This window comes from Pagrus major, chromosome 21, assembly GCF_040436345.1.
Source record: "Pagrus major chromosome 21, Pma_NU_1.0".
NCBI classification, from domain to species: domain Eukaryota; kingdom Metazoa; phylum Chordata; class Actinopteri; order Spariformes; family Sparidae; genus Pagrus; species Pagrus major.
The window spans coordinates 10,319,011-10,333,924 of NC_133235.1; the positions used below are offsets into that span (position 1 = coordinate 10,319,011).

The 14,914-nt window shown below is 39.3% G+C and overlaps 2 protein-coding genes across 2 annotated transcripts; both read right to left on the bottom strand.

The window, feature by feature from the left end:
• Positions 1-3,234: 3,234 nt before the first annotated feature.
• rgs13a (regulator of G protein signaling 13a) lies at positions 3,235-4,978 on the bottom strand. The gene is made up of 5 exons (XM_073492036.1): positions 4,825-4,978; positions 4,644-4,697; positions 4,488-4,549; positions 4,232-4,398; positions 3,235-4,143 (listed from the first exon to the last, which is right to left on the bottom strand). The coding sequence occupies exons 1-5, from the start codon at positions 4,905-4,907 to the stop codon at positions 3,958-3,960; spliced, it is 552 nt and encodes a 183-aa protein (XP_073348137.1). The 5' UTR covers positions 4,908-4,978; the 3' UTR covers positions 3,235-3,957.
• A 6,401-nt stretch (positions 4,979-11,379) lies between these two features.
• LOC141017194 (regulator of G-protein signaling 21-like) lies at positions 11,380-12,994 on the bottom strand. Its single transcript, XM_073491843.1, has 4 exons — positions 12,962-12,994; positions 12,663-12,747; positions 12,410-12,576; positions 11,380-11,556 (listed from the first exon to the last, which is right to left on the bottom strand). Exons 1-4 carry the CDS (start codon positions 12,992-12,994, stop codon positions 11,380-11,382), a joined length of 462 nt encoding a protein of 153 aa, XP_073347944.1.
• Positions 12,995-14,914: the final 1,920 nt, after the last annotated feature.

Below are 14,914 nucleotides of genomic sequence, written 5' to 3' on the forward strand. Positions count from 1 at the left end.
TTGTGCTCTGCTGAGACAGTGATGATGGAAACCGAGTGGATCCCAGTTTCTTTAAGCAGGTCAAAGCAATCAAGAAAAACTGTAAATATCTTGACAGCTTATGTATGGGTTGTTCTGAAAATTGTAACAGACATTCATTCCCCCTGTATTGTTTTGTGCTGATATTCTTGTCGCTGTCAGGATGAATTGTAATAACTTTCAGGATTTCCTGACCTTTTCTCATTTAGTGCCACCATCAATACTTGGTTTAACATCAAATATCTGCAAAACTAATGGCACTCCCATCAGCCTCAGTGGTACTTTGTGTTTATTGTTAATTGGCAAATGTTCCTAATGCATGCTAACATGCTAAATTAAGATGGTGAGTATAGTAGACATAATAAACATCATTTAGCACAGCCATTGTGAGCATATTAGCATGCTGGTGTTAGCATTTAGCTGGAAGCACTGCAGTGAAGTACAGTTCACAATGGCACAACCTCTACTGTGAGCTTTGCTGATTCAAACCCTACAGTATGTCAGGGATGGAATCTAACTTAGTACTTTTACTCAAGTACTATAAGTACAGTTTTGAGATACTCAAAGAGAATTCATCTGACCCCTCAAGAGGTTGCCAGTTTGTTATATATATACATTTAATATGAGATACTTCAATATTTTTGACATTCAGCTGGTTGACTTTCACTTTTACCAAAGTCATATCTTAGCACCATATCTTCACTTTTATATAAGTATGACTTTGGGTACTTTTTACAACACTACCCAACTGTTGTTGTGTTTGGTAAGTGCTGTAATTTGTCTAAATGCTAACAATCAATCCGTTGATGATCTCATTGTGATGTAATTGGTTATATCACTGACAGATTTTTTTTTTAAACCTCATGTTTGACTGAAATAGATTTTTATCTGGCAAAAAATTCCACATTGGAAATTTTTTTTTAACAGCCACTGAAATAGACCTGAAACAAAGCCTCCTTTGTTAAACTGGTCGAGCAGCATCACACAGTAATCCAGTGACCTCCTGTATGCAGAACCATGTAGTTCCAAAAGGATGACTTCTGTCTTGTGACACACATCATGGCTAAACCTATGGCTTTCAGAGGTGAATTTCAGTGTGTGAATGTCTGAATGACTGAGAGGTTTATGCAGTGGCTAGCTGTCTTTTACATCAATGGATCGTATATGTGTCATGGATTGCGTGACAACTTGAACATCCTGTCTCTCAGATGTGACCTCAATTTGTGTTGGTCTTACAGTGTCTCATAGTCATATGACTAATCAGTCGCTGGATCATTGTGTAACTAATAAACAGAGATGTGCAAATAAGGAAATGATGACCAGACAGGCAGTTGCCACAAACGTCAGTTTTAACACCTCAGCAGCATCTGAGTAAAGAAACATCTAACGACCTGTGTGAGAAATAAGAAGCTGAACTTACTGTGGTTCCTTTATACTGACAATTTATTTTCTATTATTGTCCAAAAGTACAGAAGACTTTCAGAGGCATTTTGACATATGTAAGTGAATCTGCCTGTGTGTGTCTGTGTGTGCTTGTGCAAACACAAGGACACAGGAGTGAGATTAAAAGAGGATGTGGTTGAGCTGTTGGATCTTAACACTTCTCCCCAATTTCTGTAACCTTTAACAGACTGATACCTGATGGGTTCCCACAGAAAAACTTCCTCTTTGGGGTTTTTCTGTGATATGCATGTACTTTCAGTTTTAAACCCCTTTGCCTGGTTGAGAACAGTTTTTGAGGGTGATGTCTGATTGCTACACTGATAATTGAAAGATTGTAAAAACCGAGGGCTGAATGAATGGTGGGAAGGGCTCGAAACACATTCAAAAGCATGAAAGGCCGATGACACATGAAGGCTGATGTAAGAACAGATGCTGCGTAGGTGGGAGTGTTATTAGTGTAGGTCTCACTGCGGTGCCAGTTGTTAACCCTTAAAAACCTCGCTGATCTCCATTAAAACCTCATGCTGGGCAGCCAGACACAGTTTAAACCCACGGACTGGTTTCTCCTTCTTATTTTAAATTCTAGTGGTAACCACAAAGTTGCCAAAGACATCAAATATGCAGGGCTGAATTGAAATGTGCTTAAAACGATGTACAAGATATCTTGAATCTTTCAACATGACTGAATGGAACATGAATGGACTGAATGTGTCACTCTATGTTAACACCTCATACTGTTGCTTCAATGAAATACACGCATTCATTTCACTCTTTCTGAGAGTTAGATGAGACAATTTGTACCCCACTTTGATATACCACATATGGTATGACCAGCGACTGGTTAGCTTAGCTCAGTTTAGCACATACACTGGAAACAAAGGGAAGCAGCCAGCCTGTCTCTGTTCAAACATATCCTATTTGTGTATGCTTTCAGCAAATGATATATAACGTGTTAATTTGTCAGCTTTAGAAGTGCTGGTAAATGGATTTTGTCACCTCTGGACACAAATAGGCTAGCTGTTTCCAGCATTTATGCTAAACTAAACTGACTTCATACTCAATGTACAGATAGGAGAGCGATAATGTTCTCATCTAATTCTCAGCAAGAAAACTAAGAAGCATTTTTCCCCAAATTATTTGAGAAGAAATTATTTCTTTAAAGGTGCACTATGTAGTTTTGGGGAAGAAATTGTAAACTGAAGAGAAAAATCTTCATTGACTGAATTTGTTAATCTAAATAAAAAAAAAAAAATTGACCTTAAAGGACAACACAATTTCATACTGTTTTACTTTGTTTATATGTGGCGGACCCTGCCACCTTTCTAGCTTCAAACAGGGTTCTGGGACCTTATGTTGAATATTGTAAATATTAAACGTCTGAGTTTGAATTTCTTCTCCAAAACTACTCAGTGCCCCCTTAAGTAAAATTTGGAATGTATAAACATAACAAGGACACATAGCTTCAGAAATGTGAGTCACTGTACACTGTTCATTATTTCAAGAGCATGACTACGTATTCATGCTGAACTGTGCTGCTGTAGACACTTCTAAACTCACCATAACCACAAGCCAGTAAACACTGTAACTGTGAGTAAATATGTGAATGAATGAGGAATGAACAAATGAATGAATGAATGAATTGGTGACTAAGTCAGGATTCTCAAGTTGATGTGTATTGAATGACTGATAGGAACCTGACTTCGCTTCTGACTTTCCGTCTATCTAACAACACATCTTACTTTACAGTTAAAATAATTAGTTTAGAGATAGAGATATCATGCAAATATAATATTTTATTAAATATGTACAGATCCATCTAAATATACATTTTCACTTGCATTTTCAGCTGTAGGATGCATTTCAACGTACAGTATAGCTTATAACAGATTATGATAGTTGTAACACATCAGTTATTCCACTGTGTCAGTAACTTTTAAATGCAAAATGCTGCGCATGAAAATCCACAGCTGGAGAGCATCTACTTTTCTACTGCTTTAGTGAGATAACAATAACCCAGCGCGCAGATATAGCGATCAGCCCGTGCTGAGTGGAAGCTGTTGTTTGCACCACATACACTTCCTGCTGTCTCTAACAGAAAGTCCCCAGCATTTTCACAGCACAAACGTAGCATCCCTGGAAAGTCTTTTGCTTTAGCAGCTATTACAGCATTGACTCATGTACTACTGTAGCCATTCTTGGCCTTGACCCGTATCCTTTTACAATATACCAGCTGGTTTTTAGCAAACCCTCTTCAGCTTTTTTACAACTGAGCTGCCTTCTTCTCTAGTACACAGTCCAATGTGGCCATGGCCAACCGTAAAGCACATCTTCTCCAACTCCAGGAAATGTTTTTGGTTACTTGTAGCATTAAGGAATTGCCACCTGTGGTCCCAGGATGAGCAAACAGGCAACACAGCTTCTCTCAGGTAGTACAGCATTGGGCTCAGCTTCCCAGTCCAACGTCTACAAACATGAAGTCTCTGGCATCTAGTTTCTTTACATCTTCACTGATTCTGACGTGGAATCAAGTAGAGCCTGATAGATGTCGGACCTGAGGAAACGTGGGTAAGAGTCCTTCTCCATCAGGCTGTAGACGATCCTCTGGGCATCATCGAAGCACACCGTGGTGGGCGTCTTAATGTTGCGCCTGATCAAGTCTCTGGTCTTGTGATCGATGTTGATCTGGAAGCAGAGGAGAGAAAAATGAGCACGGACAGAAATGCTAAACTCATGGCAGTATCTGTCTGCATTAAGAGACCTCTGCACATACCTCTCTTGCAGCCTCTGCTTGAATGTAGCGTTTGAAGATTTTTTTGGCCCTGGCTGACATCCTGAAAGAAGACTTGATCTTCTTATAGTCCTCACACACCAGCCAAAACTCAATGTTTTCGTCGCTGAACTCTGACTTCAAGAAGGCCTGGAAGATCTTCATGCCGTCTGAACAGATAGGAGAAATCAACAGCAGTTAGCCAACGTCGAGTATGAATACCGACTATGAAACTCGACTGTGGGAATAATTAACTTACATTTGGATGTTAGAAGCCTCTCCAGCGATTGGGACCACTGGGACATCTCCTCGAAACAAAGTCTGCAAAAGAGGCGTGCGGTGTCACTCACATATGCAATGAGCATGTCAACAGTTGAGCAGTTTGGTTTCCGGCAGAGAGGTTTTCTTCACTTACCCGTCGGTGTTAGGGGCTTGAGACGACCTAAGCTGACACTTCAGGTTTCCTTCCCTGGTCAACCAAACAAAACACAACCCAATGAGGCTTATTTCACCGACATGTTCGTCTTATACTAAAAGGTTGATCAGCATAACACAAAAAAGTGGATCCAGCACATCCGTCATAATAAAATATTCACCTTTCTTTCCCCCTCTTCTTGTTGTCAGTGTCCATGTTGAGTTGCTGTAGCTCTCTCGGCGGTGATGTGACCAGACTTGGCATGGCAACAATGCTGTGTAAATGTGTGACTCCGTGTTGTGTTGCTCTTGGGAGATCTGCCACTGTGTCTGTCTGATGAACCCGCTCAGCGTCAGCCTATATATGTACAGCAGAAGCCGTGAACGAGGTTGGTGAGCAGCGTCACAACATCATTCTCAACTAACCACAGAAAAAGAGGAAGTTGGGTTTGACGCAAAACACGCGCGCACTGCCACCATAGCTGTCTTTGTGTACTGTGCTGAGAGGTGCATCGTTAATTGTTTGGTTCAAAGTGTAGGGATGCAAATGGGCCAGTGGAACATTCTACAGCAGATAGGCAAATGATTTAGTCCATGTTCCAGTCTGTCTGAGAACCACTGCCACAGTTTTTATGCCTTTGTAAACATGTTATTAACTAAATGTTGAGGCTGTTTCATCATTCACTCAGTGCAATTCAATTTAAACAGGTAAAAATACCCTGTTAAGCTTTACGGAGCACTTGTATCAGATAGTATTCTGTAGTTTTTAAAGACTTTTCATAAGCGCTTGCAGTAAGGAAGCAGTAGTATCCTGACAATAGCATCTGTTCCTCTCATGATATCATGTTTTCTTTGAAATGAGACTGTGTTACTTTAGGCTAAGCAACAAAATGCATCCTCACTCAATTCAACATTCAGGGGGTTACAGCCTTACTTGGCCTGCTATAAACCAAGTGCCAGGCTTTGAAGCCAGTTATCGTAGTGGCCAAACCCTGTCATTACATCGTCACTTGATGCACTGCACCCCCAAAAAGACTTTTTCCCGTGAGCTTACATTGTGTTTTTTTAGCATCACAAACCTCTGCAAAATGACTTGTTTCACTGTATAATCTGAGCCATTCGGTCCAATAATATTTTGGGAGTCTAGAAGAGCTGCAAGATTAAAGTTAGCTGGGTGCTGAACAGGAAGTTAGCCGGCTCAGTTGGTGGAGGGCTCTTGTGGGAAGAACCAGATATTTTCATACCCGGGAAGTCGAGCTTTTTTAGTTAATAGTAATTATTAATTACTTCCATTAGAGAACAACTAATATAGCATTCAACCACTTCCTAGCTAACCTCACTATTTGTTAGTGTCCTGATAGTTAAGCATTAGCCAAGTGAGAGAACGCATTCAAATGCAACATCAAAATGTTGAACTGTTCTTTTTGACTGAGTCACTTGGTTCACTTTAGTTCACTAGATATATTAACTATTTGTGTTAAATGTTAAGCATGATACAAGATATTTCTTTATTTATGAATAAAACATATATTTTTGTTTTCTACTGATGTAGGTGCGAACCTGAGCCCGTGTAGAAATGACAAATTGTTGCTGTACAGTATTTTTAATTTTATTTTTAATTTTTCAATTTATTGCTACAGTAATGGCATCTGGGTTTCTAAACATAATTGTTTCCTTTGACTTGTCTGTGATCTCACCCACTCTGTGGTGACACACTCTTGACTTGGTGTTGTCATATGAGGACAACGAGCATGCACTTCTCAGACGCTTGTATTTCTGGCCTCTCTTGTGTCTTGTTTTGCTTCCGACAGAAACATAGCCTCAGACAACACGACCACAACACAAGTTCAGATTGCTCTGGGTCAGTTTAAAGCTCCTCTTTCTGCTAATGACTTGTTACATAACTTTAATAATGTCTTTCTTTCCATTTTAGTAGCTTCTTGCCGTTATTTGATCGTTGACAGTGGTGTCGCGACAGGAAATACACGGGGAAACAGAGAGGGGGATGACATGAAACTAAAGTCTCCCACCAGAGCCAAAGCAGGGACACTGTGGTTACTAGGTGTAAAATTATGCCAGCTAAGTTTTTCCATTGTAGACAGCATTGAAGCTTGTGGACACAGAAAGTATGATACCATCTTAAAAAAAAAAAAAAAAAAAAAAATCCCCCCCAAAAATCTGTGGCTTAAAGCACAGATGTGATATCAAGAAATCTTTTTGTTGTTATCAAGAAATCTTTTAACAGAGATTAAAGGATGTACAACTAATCAATTCAACATAACTGAGTAAAACCGCTAACACTGTCAGTTCTTCCTCAGCTGTGTCACTGAAGATCCCCCTTGTCCTCACAGTCACTGCCCTTAGAGAGATAATAAGATTGTTTTATTTGACTGTTTTAGTCACTTCCTGTTTCAACGTCAACAGGAAGTTGTGACAAAACCAAAGTTTTGTCATCTGGACATTCCTCTTGAGTTTTTGAAAGAGAACAATATCCGACTTTTGCTTCATTAGGTTCATCGGTGTGTTTCCTCTACTTTCCCTCTCTGCTCTATAGTTACTGTAAGTGCTAATGGTGTAAGCAATATGACGTTGATCAGAACTTTTTCGAAGGAAATGCTGCAGGTCACATTCAGTTTATAATGACAAAAACATTCAGTCAGGTTTTACAGCACACAGTAGCCGAGCTGTCCTTACTTATCTGCTTTCACAATCTTGTTGGTACAAAAAATATCCATCCCAAAGCTGCTCCAGGGAATCCTTCAGAATTCTTTGTGTTGCTACATTGTATGTGGACCTGATCACATCTTACGCTTGCTTCACGATGCCATTTACCCTTAAATATGGGCGATGCATATATGTATGATTAATTGTGGAAGTGGAAACAGACAACCTCCTCCCCCTTGTTTTTCTAATTGGTATCGTTGTTGGCGGCTGTCACAAATCATATTGTTTCTGTTTCCTCAGAGTAGCACCTACCAACAGCACAGGACACAACATGAGTGTATTCATTCATTCAGTCTATAATGGAGACGCGAAAGCAGATGGAAATGGTGCCAGGCTGCCAGCCTGACTGGGTCACCCTCATTCTCCTGGGAGATTTTGTGCCCAGCGGACATAATTGCATGGAGAAAGAGAGGGTTAGAGGAACCAATCTAAACATTGATGGTGTCTCACTTCTATAGCTATTACATTGCACAATCAACTTTTACTTCATAATGATACGTGAAAGCAAAAAAAATTAAAAAAAATAGCCTCTATTGCCAGTTTACGCTATGAGGGGAATTTCGAACATTTCCGACACTGGCACCCTCAGGTGGTAGTTTCAGAAAAACGGTGTGGCAGTTAGAAATGGACACCAATTTCTTTACCGAATATTCAAAAGCTTGTGCAAGTTCTTGGATGTCTTCAAGGACCTATAAGGAAGGGACATTACATCATTGAATTTAGTAGCGGTGCCAGAGTTTGGTGCCAGTTCTGGAAGACTCTGAAAGAACACACAGCAGGGAATAGGAAAATGAGTGTTTGCTTCCAAATGTGCGCACCAATGCTAAATCTGATGTCCCTTCCCTCTCTTATAAATTCCTTGGTCCTCTTGTGTGATGCAGAATGCTTGAAGTGCCATATTTCTGTCAACAACCTTAAATTTGTTACTCAGTCATGTCCATATCTGGAGTTGGTAAACCTTCTTTCAGCTCGTGAAAAGTTGAAATTCAAACAAGAGTGTTCATCCCTGCAAATTATCAGGAAACTTTCACATATGCTTTCCTCCCTTCTCTCATGTGGATTCATTTACTGTAATTCTCCCTTGCCAGACAGTTGTTAAGGTTTTTAAGGTGCATTAAAATTATTCCAACTCTTGCATTTCTTCACCAGTTACCTGCAAATCTTCTGACCAATTTGAAGGTTTTACTGTCTGGCTCCATACTGAGGGGCAAAGGCGATGAAGCCTTAACTATCAGTATCCCCGACTCTGGAATGAGACTAGCACTTTAAGTGAATGATCATGAAATGGCAGCGAAATCAAGATTTCAGTCTGAACTAAAATAGTGTCCAAAGACAGACTGACACTGCCATCCTTAGAGCTAAAAACTCACCTGTGGAGATGAATCCTGAGACATCTGTGAAACCCAGTTTCAGTTGCATGCAGATAAACTTCTCCCCTTTAGCAAATTAATTTGAACACAGCCTCCTAGTGTTAAACTTTACACAGACATTCTACACAGTGAAGCTCAAACATAAAATAGAAGTGACAAAAAACACAATTTTGAGAGAATGGGGGTTTCCAGACTTGATCCTTATTCATTTGATTGACCTTGCAGCCATTGCATTGCACTGTTTTGCTTTTGTTATTGCAAGTATATAATTACAAGTAAAACTTCTGGTATGAAAATAATACACTGTTAACAAACAGCAGGTTTTCATAGTAAATTATCACAGTAAACTACTGTAATTATGCTTTTGTAGTGCATGACGGGTAATTATTTGGAATATTACATTAAGCTGCTGTGAATTTGAATTTAAGCGGAATTCTGAAGCGACCATCAACTGATTGAAATGGTACATTACATGGAAATACTGTAATTAGGGTTCAGCACCATGCAGTAATTTAGCAATGAAATATAGTAGTTTTACAACAACACATGCTGACATGCTAAAAGGCTAACAAAATGCTTACAGGCTAACAACAGGCTTACATGTTAACAGGCCAAGGTTGGACAAGTGGTCTTACAAGTCACTTATGCTAACAGTCTGACAGGCTAATATGCTAGCAAGTAATATGGTTGGGTTAAGTCCACCACTGCACATAGCATTCACAGTGATGAATGCCTGTAATATCTCAAGCAAGTTTCCAGTAAAAATGATTTTCATTACTGTAATTATATACCGGATATTGTTTGGTTAACAAGCTGCAGGCCTGACAAATGTAGTCACACATAGTATTACAGTCAACTCAATGAGTTGGTTTTGAAGCAGAGGTTTGTACTGTTTTGTCACACTGCCTCTGCTGATGTTTGTTTTCTTGACAGGAAACGTTTGGTGTGAGAAGGCAGCTGCTGATACCTTGCTGTGGTGACATATACTGTTATCTCAACATTTTCTTTATCGGTGGAAACACCCGTCTGTGGATTTCCTCCATCAACTGTTGACACTCTGAGGATTATAACTTTTTCTTTCAATTCCTTTCGTTTCTAATGCCGCCCTCGTTTCTTGTAAGCAATACCGACTGCACTTAAGATTGAATACACGTTGCAATGCGGCAACGTGCAATAACAGCGAGTGCAGGTTCAACATGTGGTTAATCATAGTTTTTATTTATTTATTTATTTATTTATGTTTTTACAGTACCTTACGAACTTAGTCCTTCTCCCACTAAGAGGTGACTGTGACCTGAGTTACCAGAGTCTAAACTAGAGGAAGTTGTGGTGAGCTGTCTGCACAGCGCCGAGTGTTATACAGCGCTCCTCAAAATAAATCCCCACGTGCATTCAATGCCACCAACACACACAGAACAAAATGTTCATCTGACGCCCAGCAGTGACATGAAGAAACTAAACTATGCCTACTTCCATTTTCCAAACTCCCAAAAAAAACACATCAGACAACAATCATGTTCAGGTTGTACGTGCAAAAGGAGAACAACATAGCTTTCATGATTAATTTAAATCCTACATGCTATCATCTGACCTAGAAGCTGGTTGCATAGGAACCCTGTGCCCTTCTGTATTTGCATACTTTTTACATAGACGATTATATAAGATAGTAAAATTCACCATGTTCTTACCAGAAATGACAAGCAAAATACCTACACAATGTGCATTGTTAGAGATTTTTCCATTACACAAGATTCAAAGTTGGGGTTTGAATCCCCTCAGTTGTCATGTTCAATCAACTTGGCAACATGCAACCATCAGAGTTGCCACCGAAAGTACACCACCACCCTGAGTCTGGCATTTCAGACGGAGTTGATTAAGTCACTTCCTCTCCACATTGTATTTAACGCGCCAACTTCTTCCAACTGCAGCTGAGACGTTGGAGAAATACACCACACGAAAGTCAGAGGAAGTGTGAGGCATTTCTTCTTGCTGGGTTAGTCGTGTCTTCTTGTTTACTGAATGGTGTCCCTTGAAGGCCTCTGTTGCCATCTGGTGTATCTTTTGACCACTCGCCATGTTACAGTCTGACAGCAAAAAAGCTGATTTGCATTGCATTCAAAAGGACCACACCCAAATGCAATTCAACCCACAGTCTTTAGTTTTTGTCAAAAAACTACAACATAAATGGATGAAGAAACAGTTGATAGAACACAAAACTGAGACAGATGTTTTAACAATACAGTCACATTTTTATTTGCATGTGAAAGTTGAATTTCTCAGAGACTTAGGATGTATATTTGCATAATCAATTAGATAAAGTGTTGATAATACTTTACAATAGAATAAATCCTTTTTATTATTAACTTCATGGGATTGAGAAGGGAGAATAGATAATCATAAATGAATTATGTGCACAATCTCTTTAAAGACCTCTTTTTTTTATCTTAACATAATTAAAGAGATGAAGTATAATACAAGCCCGTCTACTGGATCACACAGGTTGAGAAAAAGCTATTTCTGCTACACTTAAGAATCTGAATTGTATGGTATGAAACCCGTTATCCACACTGAAATCAAAGAGCGCTACAGTAGATCAGAGTCGGGAGAGAAGATTTTCGTGAGAGGCTGCCAGTTTTAAAACAGTCACCTTGAATCAGTTCTCCTCAGGAGACCCTGATAGATGTCAGATTTTAGGAAGCGCGGGTAGCAATCCCTGGCCATCAGACTGTAGATGAGCTTCTGTGCTGTATCAAATGAAGTCAGGGTCGGCTGGGAGATGTTCTTTGTTATGTTTTCTCTGGTACCACAATCTATGTTGATCTGGAATCAAACAATATTGCCCAGGGGCGTTTTACGGCAGCTCTTTTCATCATAATTCACTGTAATTTTCTGGGGAGGAATTGCGCTTAACATAAAGTTCAGGAGTTTTACCACTATAGAATGCAAAACTACACAGTTATACAGCAGCCACCTCATCTCTATAGGCCCTCTATATTCAGATTACAATAAAAGTGCTGTAATCTTTATAATAACCATCATTAGAGATGCACTATGTAGTTTTGGGGAAGAAATTTCAATCAGAGGAGAAAGCCAAAACAAACTGTGTTCACTTACATGACTGAATAAACTGAATAAACAAACTGACCTTAAAGGACAACACAGTTTCATTATGTTTTACTATGTTTATATGTGGCGGACCCTGCCACCTTTCTAGCTTCAAACAGTGTTCTGGGACCTTATTTTCCTCTGAGAACAGCTTGTTCATTCACTTATGGAAAAAATGATATTTCTGAGTTTGTATTATTATCTCATCAATATTTTAAATATTGAAAATTCTGAGTTTGAACTTCTTCCAAAACTAATAAATGGTATATTCATAGTTAAATTAACTTTAGTTGATAGTTATTTCATTGTTAACATGAATGAAATACTAATAAATAAACCTTTTATTAAGCAATTGTTAATTGTTAAGTCACATCTATTGTTTATATTACTTTGTAAATGGTTCATCTTCATCTATAAATATTGATTGGAACTTTATAAACCTTTACAGTTGCTTGATAAATTGTTTATAAAACACTTTGTTGTTTGTTAAGAGTGAAAAAAATGAACAATTTATGAATGATATCTATTATATGGTGTAATCGGGTTTTTTTTTGTTTGGTTTTTTTACCTGTTTGGGCGCTTCTGTTTGGACAAACTCTGAGTAGATCCTGTTGGCAGAGGAGATCATCTCTGGGACCGTCTTGATTTTTTTGTACTCCTCACAGGCAAGCCAAAACAGTATGTTCTCCTCACTGTACTCGGACTTCAGGAACTCCCGGAAAGCTATCTGTCCGGCTGGAAATCACAGAGGACAGTAAGTGGGTTAGTGCACAATATATATACAGTCAACTAGTGTATGTAGGATCAGAAGAGACTCTCACCTTTACAACTGAGGACCTTGTCCACAGACTCGCTCCAGGTCTCAACATCCTCCAGTGGATCCTTGGGGAAGCAACACAATCTACCCTTGAAAAGAGCATCAAGATCTATCACTAGCCCAGTTATCTGTGAACTCCACCTGCAAACCGCACTCACTGCCAAATTATCAACCATTCATAGTATGCAATATGTTTTAAGATGACTTGTAAACATTCAATTTAACGCATTGAGCACTTGAAAGCAACCTCCCATCACTACAATCCCCTTCAGAAACAAAGGCACAACGCATGGTGAGACTTACAGTCAGTGAAAACCTCCTTGGTATTTTCCACATGGCTGCTGTAAGATGTTGCCTGCTGAAAATGGTAAAGGCCCAATAAACAAATATTCAGTGACTCACTTTATCGCCATCTCCTCGTCCTCTACGAAGGGAGACAGAGATAAGATCCTGCCAGACTGAAGAGGGGGTTGCGATTGTTTGGAAATAAAGTCAAGTGACTGAACAAATCTAAATGACCCCCACCCAACATGAATGGAATATATGGAAATCTGTATGCAAAGTGTTGTCGTTGGGAGAGACGGGGCATCCTTCCATGTCTGTCGCACCTTGAGGAGAAACGAACTGGGCTGTGATTTAAGCTGACCGCACCTCCCTCCAAAGCAGTGATTATCATTAACATGAGTGTGACAATATGGGAGATAGTTCAGGATTAAATAAACTAATTAAGATTACCTTCGCCAATAAATTTGAGACCGTTGAAGGCCTCACTTTTTCACCACTAAGTAAGAACTACAGTGTAGTTTCTTTATGGTTGTAATCATGTATTATTATTATATTGTGGTGACATCATGGCTATTGTGGTAGTGGTCAAATTCAGTATAAGATTTGACCATTGAGCGATGGTCAGGAAGCTCCGGGAGAGATCCTGACCATAAACAAATAGCCTTAAACAAATTCACTATGAAGTAAAAAAGGGTTTGTCATCCTACCATTTGCATACCTGCAGTGTTCTTCATACATCAAGATGACAAAAAGAATAAACAAGCACTGATTTATTAATATGCCTCATACAACATGTTCAAATGATGTAGGTGATCACTGGCTCTTGAAACAAAAAGGTTGTGATTTGGATCTTTCAACCTCTGGTAAAGTAAACATCTTATAAAATGACAACCTGATGCTCTGCTGCTCTGTGAGGCTGTACTCTTTTCATTATACCAGCCAACTCAATAGGCTGTGTGACCATGAAGTAAGCTGAGGGTTAACAAATACTGTACACTTACTATATGACACCACATCCAGCAAATGTTTTGATGAAATGAGGTGCCCATGTTTGTTTGATGTTTAGACACTGTATAATTAGTGGGATGAAATGGACCTTTCGGAAAAGTCTGAGCTGTTTCAGTTGGAATTGTCTTGGATGCCGGCATACAGTAAACGCTATTTACAAGTGGGTAACACTTGACAATAAGGTGCAATGAATGAATGAATCAGGACTTAATAGTTAATGAATCCTTAATGAGTAATTGTGAATGAATAACTGTGATGTGTGACTATATAGTAGATAATGATAAGTTACTGAAGAACAGACGGGGAGATACTGCATTGATGAATCATTAAGTAATGAGGAGTTCATAAATAAAACTGTGAATTGACATGCTGACCACTTTCTTCATTAGCTGGTCTTGTTTGACTGTCAACCAGCTGCTGAACTAGTGGCGACTTTTTCATTCATAATCATTATCATTAGTTACTCTTTTAGTGTACCTTCAAGTAAAGTAAAACATTATACTGAGTAGTTCCCCAATATACCTCATTAGCTACTAACTGGTTAATCATTAGTAACTTTTTGTGTAGCTTCAAGTAAAGTGGAACATCATACTGAGTAGTTACCCAATATACCTCATTAGCTACTAATTACTTAATCATTACTTAGAGTGCAGTCACACTTGGCCCAGTTGCTCCGTACCATGCCGAACCACGGTTGCCCCTCCTCCCCTGCTGGCCTGCACTCACGTTGCTCCGGCTGCAACTGGACCTGAGCACTGTTACTCCTTGTACATACCTCATCACATTGTAGCGCGGTCGAAGCGCAATGGAGAACAACACAGAGAACATTACTTCACTGACGTTTTTGTGGCTTATTCTGTGTCGTTTTGGTCATAGGCCCTCTCACATTCCTGGATTTCTTGATTATGCAAGGTGGTGTAATAATGTCCACGTTGCGCACCCGTGCTTGTGCTCGTGCATGAG

Coding starts and splice junctions, on each gene's coding strand:
- rgs13a (XM_073492036.1), bottom strand. CDS start 4,907: ATGCCAAGTCTGGTCACATCACCGCCGAGAGAGCTACAGCAACTCAAC. Junction 4,698..4,824: donor AAGAAGAGGGGGAAAGAAAG/GTGAATATTTTA, acceptor TTGGTTGACCAG/GGAAGGAAACCTGAAGTGTC. Junction 4,550..4,643: donor CAAGCCCCTAACACCGACGG/GTAAGTGAAGAA, acceptor CCTCTTTTGCAG/ACTTTGTTTCGAGGAGATGT.
- LOC141017194 (XM_073491843.1), bottom strand. CDS start 12,994: ATGTGGAAAATACCAAGGAGGTTTTCACTGACT. Junction 12,577..12,662: donor CAAGGTCCTCAGTTGTAAAG/GTGAGAGTCTCT, acceptor TGTGATTTCCAG/CCGGACAGATAGCTTTCCGG. Junction 11,557..12,409: donor AAACAGAAGCGCCCAAACAG/GTAAAAAAACCA, acceptor GTTTGATTCCAG/ATCAACATAGATTGTGGTAC.